We start from the raw sequence: 19,732 nt of genomic DNA, 5'->3' as shown, positions 1-19,732 counted from the left end.
TTTGTTGGGTTTGGGGGGTTTTGTTAGTTTTTTGTTTTATTTAGTTTGTTTGTGACAGGGTCTCAAGAAGTCTAGGCCACGTTGTTTGCCAAAATATCACAAGAATGATCTCTAGGTCACTTACTAATATTCTTTCCCCTTTGAAACCTCTTGATCTGGGCTGTCATAATCTACATCATTCTTAGCATCACTGTCTTCCATGCTCCTACTAGGAGCCTTAGTTAAAACATTCAACTGCTTTTCTAGTCCAAAGTCCCAAAGTCTTCCATATTCCTACAATAAACAGCATGGTCAGGCCTATCATATCAATACCCACTCCAGCTACCAACTTCTGTCTTAGTACTGTTCTATTGCTACGAAGATACAGCATGACCAAGGCAACTCTTATAAAAGAAAGCATTTGGGTTGGGGATTTAGCTCAGTGGGTGCAAGGCCCTGGATTCGATCCTCAGCTCAAAAAAAAAAAAAAAAAAGTACTAAAAAGAAAGCATTTAATTGGGGGCTTGCTTACAGTGTCAGAAGTGTAGTCCATTATTACCATAGTGGGGAGCAGGGCCACATGAAGGTAGGCATGGTGCTGGAGCAGTAGCTGAGAGCTACATCCTGATCTACAGGCAGAGAGAGAGAGACTGGGCCTGGCATGGACTTTTGAAACCTCAAAGCCCATGAGGATCAGACAGTGGACAGATCTCCTATAACTGGAGTAAGACAGTTGTTAGCCACCGTGTATAACTAACACCAGAGAAAAGAGCCTGGGTACTTTGGAAGAGCAGTCAGTCCCCTTAACTGCTAAGTCCTTTCTCCAGTTCCATATAACAATTTTCTGACAAATATATTTTTATTTGAATTCATGATTAAGCTCAATCTTTTCTATTAGTTAACGCTTTGCATTATGTGATGCTTCAGAGTTATCACCATCACTCAAAAATATTTGTTAAGCATTCAACAGACCTATGGAATACAGCAGTAAGTAGAGCATGACAGTGGAGTGGAATAAAATACCCTTCTCTGGGTCAGGTTATTCCTCCTTCCAGGGTATGATCTCTTTTGATCTATAGTCAGGCACATTATCCATTGAGCCACTGGCCAATGGTATGATGTCTTTTTGTTTTGGGTTTTTTGTTTGTTTTTGGTTTTTGGTTTTTTGAGACAGGGTTTCTCTGTATAGCTTTGCACCTTTCCTGGAACTTACTCTGTAGCCCAGGCTGGCCTTGAGCTCACAGAGATCAGCCAGGCTCTGCCTCCCGAGTGCTGGGATTAAAGGTGTGTGCCACCACCGCCTGGCTTGTCTCACTATGTAGTCCTGACTGTCCTGGAACTATGTTACTACATAGAACAGGCTATCCTGGGACTCAGAGATCCGCCTGCCTCCACCTCCTGAGATCTGGGATTAAAAGAGTAAGCCATTACGCCTGAAAAGGGTATGCTGTCTTAAGAGCCAGAGGATTCCTCAGTCTCTGTCCTTCTCTGCCTCTGTCTCTCTTTCTGTGCAGGTGTGTAGTGATTATTCACACAGTACATGTGAAGTTTCACCACAAAACTTTAGAAAAAGAAGGAAGCACTGAGTGTTGGATAAGTAAGGGTCCTCTTTAAAACTTCTGAATGTTGGAACTAGAGAAATGTCTCAGTGGGTGTTCTTGTAGAAGACCCAAGTTCAGCTTTCAGCACTCTTTTTGGGTGGCTCACAACCACCTGTAACTCCAGCTCAGAAAATCCAATGCCTATGGTTTCACATGGCATTCACATGTACATATTTACACACAGACACACAAATATATACATTGTTTTGGGGGTTGTTTTGTTTGATACAGGGTCTCTTCTATGTAGTTCTGGCTGTCCTGGAACTCACTATGTAGACCAGGCTGGCCTCAAACTCACAGAAATCTACTTGCCTCTGCCTCTCTAGTTCTGAGAGTAAAGGATTGCACCACTACATCCAGCAATACATAAATCTTTAAAAATAAAACCAGAAACAACCTTTTGTGTCTTGAACCGAGGATAGAGTTCAGATTAGCATGAAGGAGTGGAAAGGGGACTCCAGTATGCAGAATAACTATGGTTCATTTAGTAGATGAGTTGTTGTAGAATCCTCTGGGTTAGGCTATTGCTAGACATCTTTTCTAATCTTAGCATGTTATTGATCTTGTTAAGTAGATGAATGAGTAATGTGCCCTACCTATTTTCCTTAGAATTCTTGGTACAAAGAGAAAGAAGGTGGAGTGGGGAGCAGGGAAGGTTGTGCATGACTACAAATAAAACTTTCAATTCCAATTTATTCCTACTAAAAGGTTGCATATGGTAAGTTTGGACACTGTGAGTATATAAGATGACCAGTAATTGCCTCCTTATGGTTTGTTATCACAGACTAGATGAGACAATACAGGCCATTGCCAATGGAACTTTGGATAGATCCTCTGAAGAGCCTTTGGGAGTTTTGGTAAATCCCAACCTGTACCAGAGTCCTCCCCAGGTAGGTGAATGTTTCCTCTGACTGATAATGAGACACACGGTTCTCCTTTCAAGCACATCTGTTTCATAGGCCCTTAGACACCAGTTACCTCTCAACATGCCCTTCAACACTCACTCTTGCCCAATAGTTTTCCAATTTTTATCAAAACACTTCTGATAAGATGCTTTGTGTTGGGGCTAGAGAGATGGCTCAGAGGTTAAGAGCAGTGGCTGCTCTTCCAGAGGACGCAAGTTCAATTCTCAGCACCCACCATCTCTAGTGAGAGCTGATGCCCTCTTCTGGCATGCAGGCATACATGCAGACAGAATACTGCATATATAATAAATAAATAAATCTTAAAAAAAAAAGATGCTTTGCATTGTCTTCTGAATATTGTCATTTAAATGTTTTTATGGAGTCTGATATATTTTTGTGTGTTTTTAGATATGATATATGCAACTGTGTATGTATGTTTGCATGTTAGGGCTAATGTGTATGTGCATAACGTGTGTGGAAGCCAGAAGCTGACATTGGGTACCTTCCTCTGTCACTTCCTACCTTACTTCTTGAGATAGTACATAATGAATGTGGTTTTAGGGCCTGGGAGTATACTCAATATAGCTCAGTAGTAGAGTGCTTGGCTATGTATGAGGTCCTCAGTTTAATCTTTAGCACTGGTTGAGGGAAAAGGATTTTAGAGCCTTTGTCTTCTTGCTTTGGAAGAAGCACTAGCCATCCTTTCTTATTGCCACACCTTGTTAGTCTCCTACAATCGCCTGTGCCCTCCAGTTAAATTACCTGTAACTCTCTGTCCCCTTTATAGGATGAGAGCCTTGTTTACAGCAGTGTCCCACCTTCTTTTCTAGGGCACAAGTCATTCATTTCAGAGTAATAGAGTATTTCATACAATTCCAACAGCATCTGTTCACCTTTTTATGGTACCAGTATGAGACTCTGAAGTATCTCTTGAGGAGTTATGGACCAAAATGTTGACTCTGTCTTAGAAAATTATCCAGAATCAAACATAGATCATTAATAAGTACAAAGTGGAAATAATTTCAAGTCTTTTGTCCTGGTCATCATGTATTTTCTAGAAGAAGGTAGAATTGTAGAGACTTCAGCATTATATCTATCCTTTAAGATGGGACATGTGGACGAGGATGATGGTTCAGCAGATAAAGGTGCTTGACTCTTCACCTGAGGACCTGAGAATACTAATTCCATAGGTTGTCCTATGACTTCCACATGGGTGCTGTGGCATGCATAACCCACTCTATCACCAAAATGCATGAATGAAATGTAATTTGGGTGGGGGGGAAGCTTGGTGTGGCGATTCCACCTTTAGTCTTAGCACTTGGGTTAGCAGATCTCTTCAGTTCAAGGCCAACCTGGTCTACATAGTATGTTCCAGGTCAGGTAGAGTTACCCTGTAATTGCATTTTGCTGGGGGGGGGGGCTTGGGGGGGGGGGGGGGGGGTTGGGTTGTTTTTGTTTTTGGAGCTGAGGATGGAACCCGGGGCCTTGCACTTGCTAGGCAAGTGCTCTACCACTGAGCTAAATCCCCAACCCTGTCAGGTGGAGTTACATAGTGAGACTCTATCTTAAAAAACAAACAAAATGCTGCAACATTGTTGCCATGTTTGGTACTCCTAAGAATTTATAACATCTCTATACTTTTTGTTCTTATTTTAGAAATGAAATCAATTTTTCTTTAAAAAAAAATAATCTCTCTGAGCAATGGCACAAACCTGTAATCCCAACATTTGGGAGATGGCAGCAAGAGAATCAAGAATTCAGGGTCATTCTCTGCCACATATCAAGTTCAAGGCAAGCCTAGAACTTGAAACCTTTTCTAAAAAAAAAAAAGTGACGGTCGTGTGACTCCTTTTTACCAGCATTAGTCGCTTTGGTTCACCTTCCCTGGGTTTCCCCGCTTGTCAGCCAAACTGTTTCTGTTTTGTGCATCCTTTCCTGTGCAGTGGGTAGACAACACTGGCTTAGCCCCACAAAGGAGGACTCCACTCTCAGCAGGACAGACACTAGAGCACAGTTTATATCAGCACCAGCTGCGAATCCAGGACCAGGAATTCCAGGAAGGCTTTGATGGTGGCTGGTGCCTCTCTATGCATCAGCCTTGGGCTTCTCTGCTTGTCAGAGGGATTAAAAGGTAAGAATTGAAGTTCTTGGGGCTGGAGAGATGGCTCGGTGGGTAAGAGCACTGGCTGCTCTTCCAGAGGTCCTGAGTTCAATTCCCAGCAACCACATGGTGGCTCACAACCATCTGTAATGAGATCTGCTGCCCTCTTCTGGCATGAAGTCATACATCAGACGGAACACTGTATACATTTTTTTTAAAAAGTATAAAAAAAAAAATTGGAATTCTTACCTTTTCAAAATAATTGAAAGTCAAAGTCTTAGAGTGATAGATACTTCACTTAGAATTACGAATTGGTGCTTTTTTGTACCAGTCTACTGGTGACTTACATACTGTTCAATGCATATAACTTTAAACATGGCTAAGTGTGGTTACACAGCAGGGTAGTGGTAGTGCTAGGATTAAAGATGTACACTACCACCACCCAGCTTACTGTGTTTCTTCTTAATTCATAGAAATATAAGGTTGTAAAAATGAAAGATAGTCGGGCGGTGGTGGCACACGCCTTTAGTCCCAGCACTCGGGAGGCAGAGCCAGGCCTTGAATTCACTCTGTGAGTTTAAAGCCAGCCTGGTCTACAGAGTGAGAGCCAGGATAGGCACCAAAATTACACAGAGAAATCCTGTCTCATAAAAACAAAAAAACAAAAAAAGTGGAAGATAGCTAGAAAGAGATTATATAATCTTATTCCTTAGAAACAGTTAGTTGCTGTTAGTGCTTTGGAATGTTTCTTTTATCTTTTTTTTTTGACATGGGTTTCTCTACAGAGCCCTTGCTGTGCTGGAACTTACTATGTAGACCAGGCTGTCCTGAACTGGAATTCAGAGATCTGCCTGCTTCTGCTTCCAGAGTATTGGGATTAAAGGGATGTGCCACCATGCCTGACCTGGAATGTTTATTTCCATTGCTTTCCTATGTGAATCAATACTTAGTGAGACCATGTTATATATTTTGTTTGGGTTTTTCATTTCATTTATCATTTATACTATGTGCTCATTTTTCCCTTCCTCTTCTAGAATTTTATATGCTGGCAATGTCCTAATATCTATGTTATTTGTTTACTGATATGATGTATGTATATATTATATATGCATACATATATTAATGTGTGTATTAGTTATACATATAAGTATATACTTCTTTTGAAATAGGGTTTTAGTTTCTGAAGTAGTTGTAAATCCCAGGCTAGGTACTGTACAGCTCACAAATGAAGACACTGAGGCAGGCAAAGGTAAGCTAGACGCTCTGAATTACAAACCAAACTTCGGGGTTCAGTGTTCCTGCACTCTCCTGTTTCGGCTGCTGTTCTCTATTTAGAAACGGTCATTGGTGGGTGGTGTTAACTGTCTTCCCTCCTTGGTTTACTAAGGTGCACCAGGCACTTCCCTCCCCTGAAATTCAGGCTTTCTTGCTTTGGCTCTGTTGTTGACAGTCTGTCCATGTGTACAGTGCTGTTAGTACAGAGAAGCATGAGTCTGATTCTCTTTAGGACAGCCAAGCCCTCAGATGTCTGTTCTCATTCACTTCCTGTTTGCTTTCGTCCTTTTCCAATGTGGGAGATGGAACAGCATACACTCCTCAGCTTTGGGAGTCCTAATGCTTTCGTTTCTCTCCTGGTTTGGGTCTGTGTTATGTGTCTTTTCTCATGCAAAAGAACAGGATTAACAGCATCTGTCACATAATCACTAACCCTCTGGGAATCAGTGGGTGGTTCTTTCATGCTTGTGGGACCATTTTCCCAGCAACTCTTCAGGTTATTTGGCCAGAGGGGAAAAATGCATTTCTTCATTCTCTGTAATGATCACTCACAGTGTATCTGACACTCTTTTTTTTTTTGGTTTTTTGAGACAGGGTTTCTCTGTAGCTTTGGAGCCTGTCCTGGACTAGCTCTGTAGCCCAGGCTGGCCTCGAACTCACAGAGATCCACCTGCCTCTGCCTCCCGAGTGCTGGGATTACAGGTGTGTGCCACCACTGCCCTACCGTATCTGACACTCTTAATTCATCTATATTGGAACACTAAGAATATGAAAAATTCGGGGTTGGGGATTTAGCTCAGTGGTAGAGCGCTTGTCTAGCAAATGCAAGGCCCAGGGTACAATCCTTCCTCAGCTCCAAAAAAAAAAATATGAAAAATTCATAGCCCTATTTCCTGTTTTAAGAATGTGACTGGGGCCTGGTGGTGGTGCACACCTTTTTTTTTTTTGGAGCTGAGGATCGAACCCAGGGCCTTGCGCTTGCTAGGCAAGTGCTCTACCACTGAACTAAATCTCCAACCCGGTGGTGCACACCTTTAATCCCAGTACTCAGGAGGTAGAGGCAGGTGGATCTTTGCCTGGTGTACAGAGCAAGTTCCAGGACAGCCAGAGCTGTTACACAGAGAAACCCTGTCTCGAAAAACCAAACCCCACCCCCCACCCCTCCAAAAAAGAATGAGATTGGGGTAAAGATGCTTGTTGCCAAGCCTGGCAAGCTGAGCCCACGTGGTAGAAGAAAACCGGCCCCCAGGAGTTGTCCTCTGACCTCCGTTTGTGCATGTGCACAGACATATATGCACTTAAGTAAATCAGTACATGTCTTTACAGAAGGAGACTGCTGTCGAGGTGGTTCAGGGTTAAGAGCCCTTGATGTACTTCTGGGTGACCTAAGATAAGATCCCAGAACAAATGTCAGATGGCTCAGAACCCTTTGCTGGATCTGATCTTTTTTGGGTCTCTGAGGACATGTGTGACATATATACATGTAGACATACGGACATACACATAGTGTCTAGGGCCTGGCCTAGATATCTAGGCCTGGCCAGGAATTCACTCTGTAGACCAGGCTGGCCTCAAACTCACAGAGACCCACCTGTTTCTGTCTCTCAAGTGCTGGGATTAATGGTGTGAGCCACCACATCTGGCCCCTAACACTAAGTTTGATCCCCAGAACTCATATAATGGAAGGAGAGAGCCAACTCCTCCAAGTTGTCCTCTAGCCTCCATAAAAATGCCGTGTGTCATATGTGCCCTCCCTACAAGTAAATAAATGTAATAACTTAATTATAAACTTGAGTTATGGAAATCCCAAGACAAGTAACAGTTGCGGATCTGAATTTCAGAGATCAGGTGACAAGTAAGAGTTGAGAGAAATGACTAATGGTGGTGAAGGCAGGAGAGGTTAGCTGACAGAGTTCAGTTCCGCTTTAAGGGAAAGGTATTGTGGGAGAAGTATTGCTCACAAAAGAATCCCTCTTGGGGCTGGAGACATGGCTTAGAGATTAAGAGCACTGACAGCTCTTCCAGAGGTCCTGAGTTCAATTCCCAGCAATCACATGATGGCTCACAACCATCTGTAATGAGATCTGGTGCCCTCTTCTGGCATAAAGGTGTACACACAGGCAGAACACTATACACATAATGAATAAATAAACAAACAAACAAACAAACCTTAAAAAAGAGAGACTCTCTCTTGATGAAGTGTCTTCTTTAGATCTCTTGGTCCAGTTGGATAATTTGCCATTGGATTTGCTGTATATTATGGGATCTTCAAGGAAACTAGAATTTAGAGCCTTCCTATTAACTTTGTGTTTAAGGGTGGAGGGCAGATCCTGGTATACGCCTCACAGAGGAAGACTTTGGATAGCAGCCACAGGCAAAAAACCCTCCCCTCAAGAAGTCTCAGAACTCCAGGCTACCTATTGTCTTCTTCGTGGGAAAGGTAACAGCCACATATATACTCGGTTTTCAGTCTCCCTTTATCCTGGTTGTTCATTCTCCTATTTCCTTGTTCCTTTGACTTTTTCTTCTGTTAAAACCTCACATTTGTCTATTAGTTTGATTTGGAGACGGGGTCTCTCAGTATAGCACAGCTGCCCTGAAACTCACTATGTAGTTAGGCTAATTCAAACTCAAGGTAGTTTTCTTGCCTCAGCCTCCCAAATTATAGGATAAAAGGAGGTATCAGCCTCCACACTCAACTATTAGTGTGTTGAGCGATAAGTCACAGATGGCTATTCAAAGCATTAATTTCTCTAAAAATTCGAGACTGCGTATGGTGGGACATATCTTTAATCCCAGCATTGGGGAGGTAGAAGCAGCAGGTGGATCTCTCTTGAATTTGAGGCCCATTTGGTCCTTGTAATGAGTTCCACGCTAGCCAGAACTACATAGTGATACCCTATTTTAAAAAAAATTAAAAATTAGAAAACGTAAATACTTCACAGACCAAAAAAAATTAATCAATTAATCTTCATTTAAAATTTTTTTTTAGCTATTTTATGAGTTTTGTCTGCTTGTAAATATGTGTGTGCAGTGCCCGTGGAGACCAGAAGAGGGTGTTAGATTCCCTGGAAGTAGAGTTACCAATAGATGGTTATGAGCTGCCATGTGGGTGCTAGGAGCTGAACCCAGGTCCTCAGGAAAAGCAGCCAGTGCTCTTAACTCCTGCACCATTTATTCAATCCTTAATGGGAGATTGGCTGTCTGTCTGTCTATCTATCTATCTATCTATCTATCTATCTATCTATCTTTGAGACAGGGCCTTATGTATACCTTGGTTGGCCTGGAACTTGATATGTAGACTAGGCAGCCCTTGAACCCGCATAGATCCACCTTTTTCTGCCTCTTTAAGTGCCGGGACTAAAGGTGTGAGCCACCACACCCAGCCAACCAAATAGCCTTAGTTGTGTAATCTGTAATCTATTTATTGTGGAGATAAAATAAGTGATGGGGGATAAAATAAGAAGAAGAAGAAGAAGAAGGAGGAGGAGGAGGAGGAGGAGGAGGAGGAGGAGGAGGAGGAGGAGGAAAACCACCTAAGAATTTTGTGAGGCTGGAGAGATGGCTGGGTATTAAGAGCTCGTTCCCTTTTGTAGAGGACCCATGCTGGGCAGCTCACAAGTGCCATAACTCCACCTTCATTGGAATCTGACACCTCTGACTTAGGTGGGCACCTGCACTTACGTGCACATACCTAGACACATATGTACATATAATTCCAAGTAATAAAAATAATTCTTATTTTTCAAAGGAATTTTAGTTCTTGGGCACCTTGTGTGGTCCTTCCTCTTCTAGCCCATACAGTTGTGAAGACAAAAGGGAAAGATAGTTATAGAACCACCTTTGAAAGTTCTAAGAAACCAGCCGGGCGGTGGCGGCGCACGCCTTTAATCCCAGCAGTCGGGAGGCAGAGCCAGGCGGATATTTGTGAGTTCCAGGAAAGGCACAAAGCTACACAGAGAAACCCTGTCTCGAGAAAAAAAGAAAAGAAAGTTCTAAGAAACCAAGCTGATGCAGTCACTAGGAGTCAAAATGCATAGTCCTTAAAAACACATTTCTGGGGCTGAAGAGATGGCTCAGCAGTTAGGAGCACTGACTGCTTTTCTAGAGGACCTGGATTCAATTCCCAGTACCCACATGACAGCTCACAGCTATCTGTAACGCCAATTTCAGGGAATCCAACATCCTCACACAGACACACATGCAAGCAAAACACCAATGCACATAACATAAAAATAAATTTAAAAAACAAACGAAACAAAACCCCCACGTATACTTTTAACCCTAGGGATAGAGTGGCAGAGACTGGTGGATCTCTGAGTTAGAGGCCAGCCTGGTCTACAGAGCTAGTTCTAGAATAGCCAAAGCTACACAGGGATACCCTGTCTCCAAAAAAAAAAAAACAAAAGGAAGAGAGAGAGAGGATGACATTTATTCTTCTGTTTGTTTTATCATACTTTTATACTTTGATTTTTTTTTTCTCATCACTGATAGCTGCTTTTCTTTTTTCTAGAACACTGTACCTCCTGTTCTAGTTTTATTTCCTTGGCTGTGATAACTTAGAGGAGAAAGGGTTAAAGGTTGGTTTTAGCTCAGAATCCCAGGTTTTAGTCCATTATTTTAGGAAGCCACAGTGGTAGGAACTTGAAGCAGGTACTCCCCTTAGAGCCACAGAGAAGGACAGCCAGCCACATCTCAGCTGGCTCTTACTCGGTTACCCTTCTCCCCGCCACATGATTCAGGACTCTTTTTTTTTTAATGTGGAGCTGAGGATCGAACCCAGGGCCTTGCATTTGCTAGGCAAGTGCTCTATCACTGAGCTAAATCCCCAACCCCCAGGACTCTTCTTAGAGAATAGTGCTATAGTGCTGACAGCCTGTCATTGAGACTTTCCTGCAGGACTGTAGGTTGTGTTGAGAGTTAAAGCTAACCATCACACCACCGGACTCTAATCCAATCCATTTGTGAGAATATTAGAGTTAATCTGCTTGGAATTAACCTAGAGAGTCCATGAATCTTGATGGTAGATGGAGGATTTTTCTAAAGTAAAAAAAAAGCTTCCAAATTTAGCATATAAATGGCAAACTAAGCTAGTCACTTACTAGATTTTGCTAAAATACAAGCAGTGTGCCATATAAAAAACTTCACAGTTTTCCTTTGCTACAAATAGATGGGAAAAGTTACGTGTTCAGAATTCAAAGCAGATTCCTGAGTTCCAGGGTCACAAAAAAGGAAATTTACCCAATCCTCTTGTTTTCTGTTTAGATTTGGAATTTCCGAATGACTATCCATCAGGCTGTCTTCTGGGCTGTGTGGACCTAATTGATTGCTTGTCCCAGAAGCAATTTCAGGAGCAGGTGAGTACTGGGTTCTTCATGTGGGCAGACATGTGCTTACTCAAGTGACAGGCTCTTGTTCTTTAATTTAATGGCTGCTGCCTTTTAAGCCACAGCTGTCCGAATCAGCAACTGCAACCCTGCCCTGCCAGCAGCGGTAGGTGCAAGGCCTTAGCTGGAGGGGATTCTGTTCCCTCAGGCTCCGACTCTCGCAAAGCTATGAAGGGGACCTCGCTCCCTCTAAAGAGCTCAAGATTCAAAGGTCAAGGTGGAAGTCCACTCTTCTGACAGGCTGAAGAACAAGTAGCTCACCTCCTCTCCTTTCTCTCCTCCTCCAAGAAGCCCTCATGCTTCTCCTCACCCTCCTTATGAACCCTTCTCCACCCGGCTCCTCCCTACCACTTCCTGTCAGCTAGTAGCTGACTCAGCCTCCTGACTGCAGTGAATTTTATTTAATCAAACGCATCTTTGATCATTAATCAAATGTTCCAGAGCATAAACAAATGTAACACACCTTGAAATAATATTCGCAACAGGTTCTAGATCCTCATAACAGACTGTTCTGAAGACAGAAAGGTGCTAGCAGTTTAAACAGAAGAAGGAAGGTCTCTCTCTGTCCCCCTCTTTCTTTTCTGAGAGACTTGTGGCACAGCTCCAGCTGGCTTCAAATTCACGGTCTACTTTCTCTGCCTCCAGAGGAGTCTGTTGCCTTGTATCCTGCTTTGTTTCATTTCGAGCCATATCCAGGCTGAACTGGGACTTACACATACCCCTTGAACTTGAGGTTATCCTCTTGCTTCCGCCTTGGAGCACTGAGGTTACGGGCATGCACCCCCGCCCCGCTGGAGGAAAATGTGTCTGCACACACTGGAGGAAGAATAGGTCCGAAAGAGAAGCACTAGGAAGGAGTTGGTTTGGTTCCCAGTGCATGGGGAAGTAACAGACCTTCTAAAAACAGCTGTCACCACAGTCCCGGGAAAGACGGGTAAGGCCTTCGTCCTTCCTTAGCCATTTGCTTTCTAGGTTGGGCGGATGGGTGCACACCTATATCCCAGTGCTTAGGAGGCAGAGGCAGGCAGATTCCTGTCAGCTGGAGGCCAGATCTACATGGCAAGTTCCAGACCAGCCAGGGCTACAAAGTGAGGACCTATCTCACAAAACAAGACAAAGCAAAGCAAAAGCTATTTTAATGAAGAAATTCTAAAATAACGCTTTTCGTTTTGACTGGATGGTTGGTGTGGATAATCAGTTTTGGCTTATCCTGAAGCATTTCTTCCAGACCATTGAACTCATGATAGGCAAGTGTGTTTGAACTTGGTTTGATTTGTGCCATGTTGGGGTATGTGTACATATGTATTACTTCCTTTTAAATCTCTGAAAATTAAAATTGATACGACTCAAACACATTGTGAACAGTAGGGGGCACCAAATAACTTTAACTTCACTGGGAGATTCCTCAAATGTAGAGTTTGGGCTCAGACTGGCAAGACTCAAAAAATGGCCAAATCCATCCTTGAGGCAGAAAAAGTCTTACAGACAGTGTTGTTTTCCTGTTCTTTGAGCACTTAATTTAAGCATTTGGGCTTCTGCTGTGCCTAAGAAATGTACTTCTCCTTAGTTTGCCTCAGTAAGTCACTTTTCCAGGTGTTTGCCACCTTCTTCTTTTTCTTTCTCCTTTTCTTTTCTTCCTTCCTTCCTTCCTTCCTTCCTTCCTTCCTTCCTTTCTTTCTTTCTTTCTTTCTTTTTTTTTTATCGAGACAGTGTTTCTCTGTGTAGCTTTGTGCCTTTCCTGGAACTTGCTTTGGAGACCAAGCTAGCCTTGAACTCACAAGTGCTGGGATTAAAGGCGTGTGCCACCACCACCTGGGTTTTTCTTTTTCTTGCTGTGCTGGATGAACCCAGGGCTTCATGCATTCTAGTCAGATGCCCCAACACTAAGCTATGTCCCCAGCCTCCCCAATACTTTCTTCTTTCCTTCCTTCCTTCCTTCCTTCCTTCCTTCCTTCCTTTCATTTTGTCTTTCTATCTTTTCAAGACAGCATCACACTGTATAGCCCTGACTGTCCTGTAACTCACTCTGTAGACCAGGCTGTGCTTGAACTCACAGAGATCCACCTGCCTCTGCCTCCTGAGTGCTGGGATTAGAGTCAGGTGCCACTACACCAGCTCCCCCCCAATTTTTTTTTTTTTAATTTACTGTCTCTAGCTGCCTCTCTCAATACTTCCCTTGCAGATTTTAGCCAGCAGTTCTTATCCCCCTAGATTTCTTGATATTTTTGTCAGTTTGTTTTTATTTTGCTTTGGTTTTGCCTTTGGGTTTGATTTTGAGACAGGGTGTCACCATAGTAGCCTAGCCTGATCTTGAACTTACAGTCTTCCTGCTTCAACCTCACAAGTGCTAGGATTAATGTGTTAGAGATGGGTATTTCATTTGTTTTTATTTTACGTGTATGGGTATTTTGCCTGCCTGTATGTCTGTGCACCACATCCAGGCAGTGCCCACAGAAACCAGGAGAGGGCACTGGAGCCAGAGATACAAACTGCAGCTGGAACTGGAGCTACACTTGTGAGCTGCCAGGCAGGTGCTGGGAACTGAACCTGGGTCCTTTGGAAGAACATCCAGTGTTCTTATCCATCTCTCCAGCACCCCCAAGTGTCCTGTCTTTCATTCGGATTGTGCTTGTTTTGTTTTCTCCTTTCCTCGCCTCTCCTCTCTCCTCTCCTCAAGACAGAGTCTCTTGTGCTGGGATTGCCAGGTATGTGCCACCAAACTCTGCTAGTTTTTTGTTGTTGTTGTTGTTTGTTTTTTGAAACTGGGTCTTAGCCTAGGCTGGCCTCAAACTCCATCTCTAGGTGTAGATTATCTGATCCTCCTACCTCAGCCTCCCAGGTGAAGTTATAGGTATGACCCCAACACCCAGCACTGTCTCTTCTGTTACATGTCCAGTGCATGCATTTGGGTGTGAGACTTGACGCCCGTTCTTTTCCTCTGCCCTTAGCATACAGTCCAGAGCCAGACAAATGGAGGCTTTCCTCTCCACGCCATGGCACCCATACTTTTGCTTTCTTTCCACCTCTGTGTGTTTTAATGCCATGCCCCTCCCTTTCTGCTATGGAAAGAACCATATTCATCTCTTTTCTCTTTGTTATGATCCACTACCTGAGAGAAGCAACTTAAAGGAGAGAAGGTTAATTTGGGATCATGGTCCCGAGCACACAGTGGGAAAGGCGTGGCAGTTAATGTCCAGTTCGTGGTGGTGGAAGCTTGCACCTGCTGCTTCTCACAGTGTGGCAGATCATGAAGCAGAGAGAAGGACCACAATTAGGGCTAGAACCCTAAAAGACCCCTTCAGTGATCCATCTCCAACTTCCGGGCCCCCACCACCTCCCAAAAGAGCACCAGCAGCTGGGGGCCACATGAGCCTATGGGGGACATTTTTAAAATTCAGACCATAACAGTGAAAACTATACTCTTAATATGTGGGGTATTCCTGAGGGTAGCTGTCCTTAGAAATCTAATTAACAAATCTTGTTTTCTCAGGGATACTCTTCCTTCAGTTCAGCATGATGCCTCTCCTTGAGCATGGATTTATTGTGTGTTGTGTACTGAAGTTGCTGAGGACAGTATGGAGAAATGCCAGAATCTTCCCACATGTTCCATGATGGAGATCCTGGCAACTCTCCATATGGATTGCCCTTAGGTATGCCATGAACTTAGATCAAAAGGCTAGGAGTTGGTAGGTTTCATGGAACATTGAAATCTCATACTCTTTTCTCATGGTCATCAGCTTTTTTGTGGCTTTCTCCATTACTTTCTGTGTTTTGAGAGTATCATATGAATATGTTCAGAGTAGATAATAGCCTAGTTTTGATTGTTTTTATTTGAGACAGAGCCTCACTCTGTAGCTCTGACTGGCCTGGAACTCTCTGTGTAAACTTCTCTCTGTGTAGCCTTGAACTGTCTTTCCTGTCTCCCGAGTGTGGGGGTTAAAAGCATACACCATTCCCTGCCTTATTTTATTATTATATATGTGTGTGTGCACATGGGCATATGTGCACGTGACTTGTGAAGCCAGCGGTGTCAGAGTTCCTGGAGTTGAAGTTACTGGCAGTTGTGAGCCACCTAACGCAACCACTTTTGCCCCCGCCCCTACCGCCAGCTTCTGTGTTTAGCTTTACCTGAATTCTGGGGACTCAAACTCGGGTCCTCATGCTTTAGCAGCAAGCACTTCACCGTTGAGTCAGCTCAGTGTTTGATTTGTGGTACTGTGGATTAAACCTTGTTCCTTCTAGGCAATTGCTCTACCATGCTTAGCCTAAATCTTGGTTCTAAATAAATGAGTTGGTATTTTGGGGAAATAGCCCTATCCTAGGATTTCACAAAGTACTTCAAGTAGGTGTTCCCTGAAATTAGTGTACATCTGGGAAACATCTTTAGATTAAACAAATCTGTTTACCATCGAGTTTCTCAGAGCCTTTAATATGCAAGTAGGAATTAAGACTCTCTAAGAGGTAGATCATAGAATACAGTGTTCCTAAACATTTTCCTCCCTGAAGCAGTGTTGGTAATCAGCCCCAGGACCTGGCACATAGTGGGCAAGTGCTCTACCACTGAGTTACTGCCCAGTCCCCCCTCACACACACTCATTGCCTGTTTACATACTACAGAGCTATTGTCTTAGCATGCACAATTTAGGAAGTGCATGTCAGTCTTTTCTTTACCCTCTTAAGTTCAGCTTACTGAACAAGAACCATCCAGGAAACAGTTTCTACCCTGTGTCTTCAGCATTGCAACGTGGATTCTTATCAACCAGCTGAGTCGAATTTTCTTTGAAAAACTGTGGCACTAACAAACTTTATGTCAGCTGAAACTAACTTCCTATATGACTTGGAACACATTTTTCTTCAGCATACTGTTGCTAACGTTTTCCTTCCCCAGAGAAACTTGGTAATTTATTTTTGACCTCACATTCTTGGACTGTCTTTGATAAATTAAAATATACTAAGCCGTCACTATTTTTGGCATAGTGTGATCATTTAGTTCTCTAAAAAGAATAAGAATAGCAAAGTTTTGTTTCATGGTACTTTTGAAATCAAGTGCACTACAGTCTAAATGGTCTTTTAAAAAGTATGTGCTGAACCGGCTTACTTTTATCTCTTTAAAGCAAGTTTAGCCAGCGTGGCCAATTTGTACAGGGGCGGGGAGCGGCGGGCAGGACCCTCCTCTGAGTAATGACCGAGGACGAACCTGAACAGGGAAGGAATGTATAGAGAAGGCTGCCACTGACTGAGGGAGATACTGAGATGAGAGCCATCTCCTCAGAGCTTCTCCCGTATTCCCCTGGAAGGAGCCCCTGCTGTTTGCCAGCATTTTATCTGCCAGCAGCAGATGTAAGCTCTCAAAAACAGCAGGGAGGATGTTGACTGCAACAATGCATCAAGGCTGTGGTTTGTAACCTCAACAGTGAGCCAGTTAAAACTTTTTTTTTCTAACAAAGCCGTTTTGATTGCCAAATCCATAACCATTAGCAGCTGTTGTTGTGAGCAGTTCTCCAGACCTAACAAGTTTTCAGATGTGGAGTTGAGTTGGTGGCCTTTGTTTTTACGGATCTGTGTTGTTTGTGCTATTTATATCTCTGCCTTCAAAAGAAATTCAGATTTGTCTGAAATCTCCAAGGTCATTGATTATTCTGTTTCTTCCCAGCAGAGCCCATTCCTCTCCTGCCAGCTTTCTGTTAATCTATTTGATGTTAAGGTTTTTTATAACCATCCAGATCCTACCTTCAAGGAATTATGCTGAGACTATTCTGCTGGGTCTCTCTATCTTATCATTGACACCAAGAGTAGAATTGCAGCCCTCTTAGAGAGAAGGATATGAGCTCTTCCATCTTCTTCAAGATTATCTAAGCACCAGGAGGTGGTAGTGTGCCTGTAATCCCAGCACTCGGGAGGCAGAGGCAGTCGGATCTCCGTGAGTTCAAGGCCAGCCTGGTCTACAGAGGGAGATCCAGGACAGGCACCAAAACTACACAGAGAAACCCTGTCTCGAAAAACAAAACAAAACAAACAAACAAAAAAAAAAAACTAACAAAATCTAAGCAACATAGATGTCTGGAAGACTGCAGATCTCACTTTGTGTGGAAATCACACACTGATGGGTCTTCTCAATGTGAGAAGAAGTTAGAACATGAAAGAAGTAGTGTTCAACATTCAAACCAGGCCTTGGCCCTGAAAATGCCAAATCCCTGATTCTGTTTTTCAATCTGTGAGGGAAGCAGGGAGTGGTGGTGTGTGCTAGTACTCAGGGAGTCTGAGGCAGGAAGAGCACTGAATTCTACACTTGCCTGGGCTACGGTTTCATAATAACCCCCCAAAAATGAATGAATAAAATAAAGTCTGAGGAGATGGGTCTGCCTCAGTGCAGAGTCCTGTCAGTCCTATCAGTGTCTGTCTGTCTGTCTGTTAGTTCTACTGACAAAATTTGCCTGTGCATAGACCAGAATATTCATGAGAGACCTTGAGGGCTGTTATCTAAAACACGACAAAAAAGGAAACCCTATGTTGTTAACAACTAGCAGACTTCCAAGTACTTCTTTAAAATCACAGTTCACTTGAGTGAGGTAGAGAATGCATAATCAGAATGTTTGAGAAGACTAGAAGGTTCATTAGAGTTTGTAGTGGTCAGAACATACTGGTATTATTGTTGATTGAAGTTTGGGTATCAAGTATTCACTTAAATGGTTTAAGGATGCCGGATAGTGGTGGCGCACGCCTTTAATCCTAGCACTCACAAGGCAGAGGCAAGTGGATCTCCGTGAGTTCGAGGCCAACCTGGTCTACAGAAGGAGTTCCAGGACAGCTGGAGAAACATGTCTTGAAAGAATAAAAAACAAGCCGGGCGGTGGTGGCACACGCCTTTAATCCCAGCACTCGGGAGGTGGAGGATGGTGGATCTCTGTGAGTTCGAGGCCAGCCTGGGCTACCAAGTGAGTTCCAGGAAAGGCGCAAAGCTACACAGGGAAACCCTGTCTCGAAAAACCAAAAAAAAAAAAAAAAAAAAAAAAAAAAAGAAAGAAAAAGAACAAAAAACAAAAATGGTTTATGGAATAACAGTGTTTGTTATATGTGTGCATATATAACTGTGTGTTTATGCATATGTGTGCTTTAGAGCAAGAAAACATTCCACTTAATATTCTAAAGAGAGATATGTCATAGTACCACTTTTGGGTTTGTTTGTTTGTTTTTGTTTTCTTTTTTGAGACAGGGTCTCACTTGTAGCCCAGGCTGGCCTTGAACTCCCGAGTGCTGGGGTTAGAGACCTGTCGTGTCTGGCAGGGCTCCTTTTTTAGCATTCTGTGTATTAATTCTCTCAGTATGTCTGCACCTCTTGGTGCCTGTGAGGCCAGAAGAGGCTGTCAACCCCCTGCAGCTGTACTTACAGATGGTTGTGAGCCACCATGGGGACACTGGGAATCAAACCTGCTTCCTCTAGAAGAGCAGCCATCTCTAGCCCCTGTAATAATTTTTTTTTTCTTTTTGATATGAGGTTTCTTTGTGTAGCTCTGGCTGTCCTGGAACTCACTCTGTAGACCAGGCTGGCCTCAAACTTAGAGATCTGCTTGCCTTTGCCTCCTGAGTGCTGGGATTAAAGGCATGTACCATTATGCCCAGATTCTTGTAATAAATTTTGGTTTTGTTTTTTAAGACAGGGTTTCTCTGTGTACTTTTGGTGCCTGTCCTGAATCTCGCTCTGTAGACCAGGCTGGCCTCGAACTCACGGAGATCCACCTGGCTCTGCCTCCCAAGTGCTGAGACTAAAGTCGTGTGCCACCACCGCCTGGCATAAATTTTTAATAGTAACTTTTTAAAGATATTTATTTATTGGGTGGAAGGTTTGGTATGAAAAATTAATAAGAAATTTCTTAATAAAAAATGGAGGGATGATAGAAAAAAGATACTCATTATGTATACAGTGTTCTGCCTGCATGTGTTCCTACACACCAGAAGAGGGCACCAGATCTCATTATGGATGGTTGTGAGCCACCATGTGATTGCTGGGAATTGAACTCAGGACCTCTGGAAGAGCTGCCAATGCTTTTAACCTCTGAGCCGTCTCTCCAGCTCAATAGTAATCTTTTTAAAAAGGTTATATATATATTTGGATTTTTTTCATGTTTATTTTACTTCGTGTTTGAGAATTTTGCCTGAATTGTATGTATGTGTACCACGTGTATGCCTGGCGCCTGTAGAGATCATAAAGGGTGTTGTAGCCCCTGAAAGTGGAGTTGTAGATGGTAAACCGCCCTGTGAGAGCTAAGAATAAAATTAAACCTCTGCAAGAACAACAAGGCTCTTAAATGTTGAATCTTTTCTCCAGACCTTATTGATTTATTTGGGGGATTGGCAGTTAAGAACACTTTTCCAGGGGACCCAAGTTTGGTTCCAAGCACTCAAACCAGACAGTTTACATCCGCTTATAACTCCAGCTGTAGGGAATGCAACACCTACTTCTGGCCTCCATGGACACCTGTGCTC

General features: G+C 43.1%; 1 protein-coding gene across 2 annotated transcripts in view; it reads left to right on the top strand.

Annotated features, from left to right (window-relative positions):
• Nucleotides 1–19,732, top strand: part of Trip4 (thyroid hormone receptor interactor 4) — a 62,302-nt gene that overhangs the window by 21,194 nt on the left and 21,376 nt on the right. Inside the window, exons 8-12 of one of the 2 annotated variants that reach the window (XM_036194059.1) lie at nt 2,365–2,470; nt 4,429–4,616; nt 8,177–8,301; nt 11,127–11,218; nt 11,397–11,468. In XM_036194059.1, the coding sequence (XP_036049952.1) occupies nt 2,365–2,470; nt 4,429–4,616; nt 8,177–8,301; nt 11,127–11,218; nt 11,397–11,420 (535 nt within the window). In that variant the 3' untranslated portion in view covers nt 11,421–11,468. Of the gene's footprint in view, nt 1–2,364; nt 2,471–4,428; nt 4,617–8,176; nt 8,302–11,126; nt 11,219–11,396; nt 11,469–19,732 lie in introns of those variants that run through there. The other variant, XM_036194058.1, reaches the window with a different exon arrangement.

This window comes from Onychomys torridus, chromosome 7 (assembly GCF_903995425.1).
Source record: "Onychomys torridus chromosome 7, mOncTor1.1, whole genome shotgun sequence".
Classification (NCBI taxonomy): domain Eukaryota; kingdom Metazoa; phylum Chordata; class Mammalia; order Rodentia; family Cricetidae; genus Onychomys; species Onychomys torridus.
This window is presented reverse-complemented; position numbering and strand designations above follow the sequence as displayed.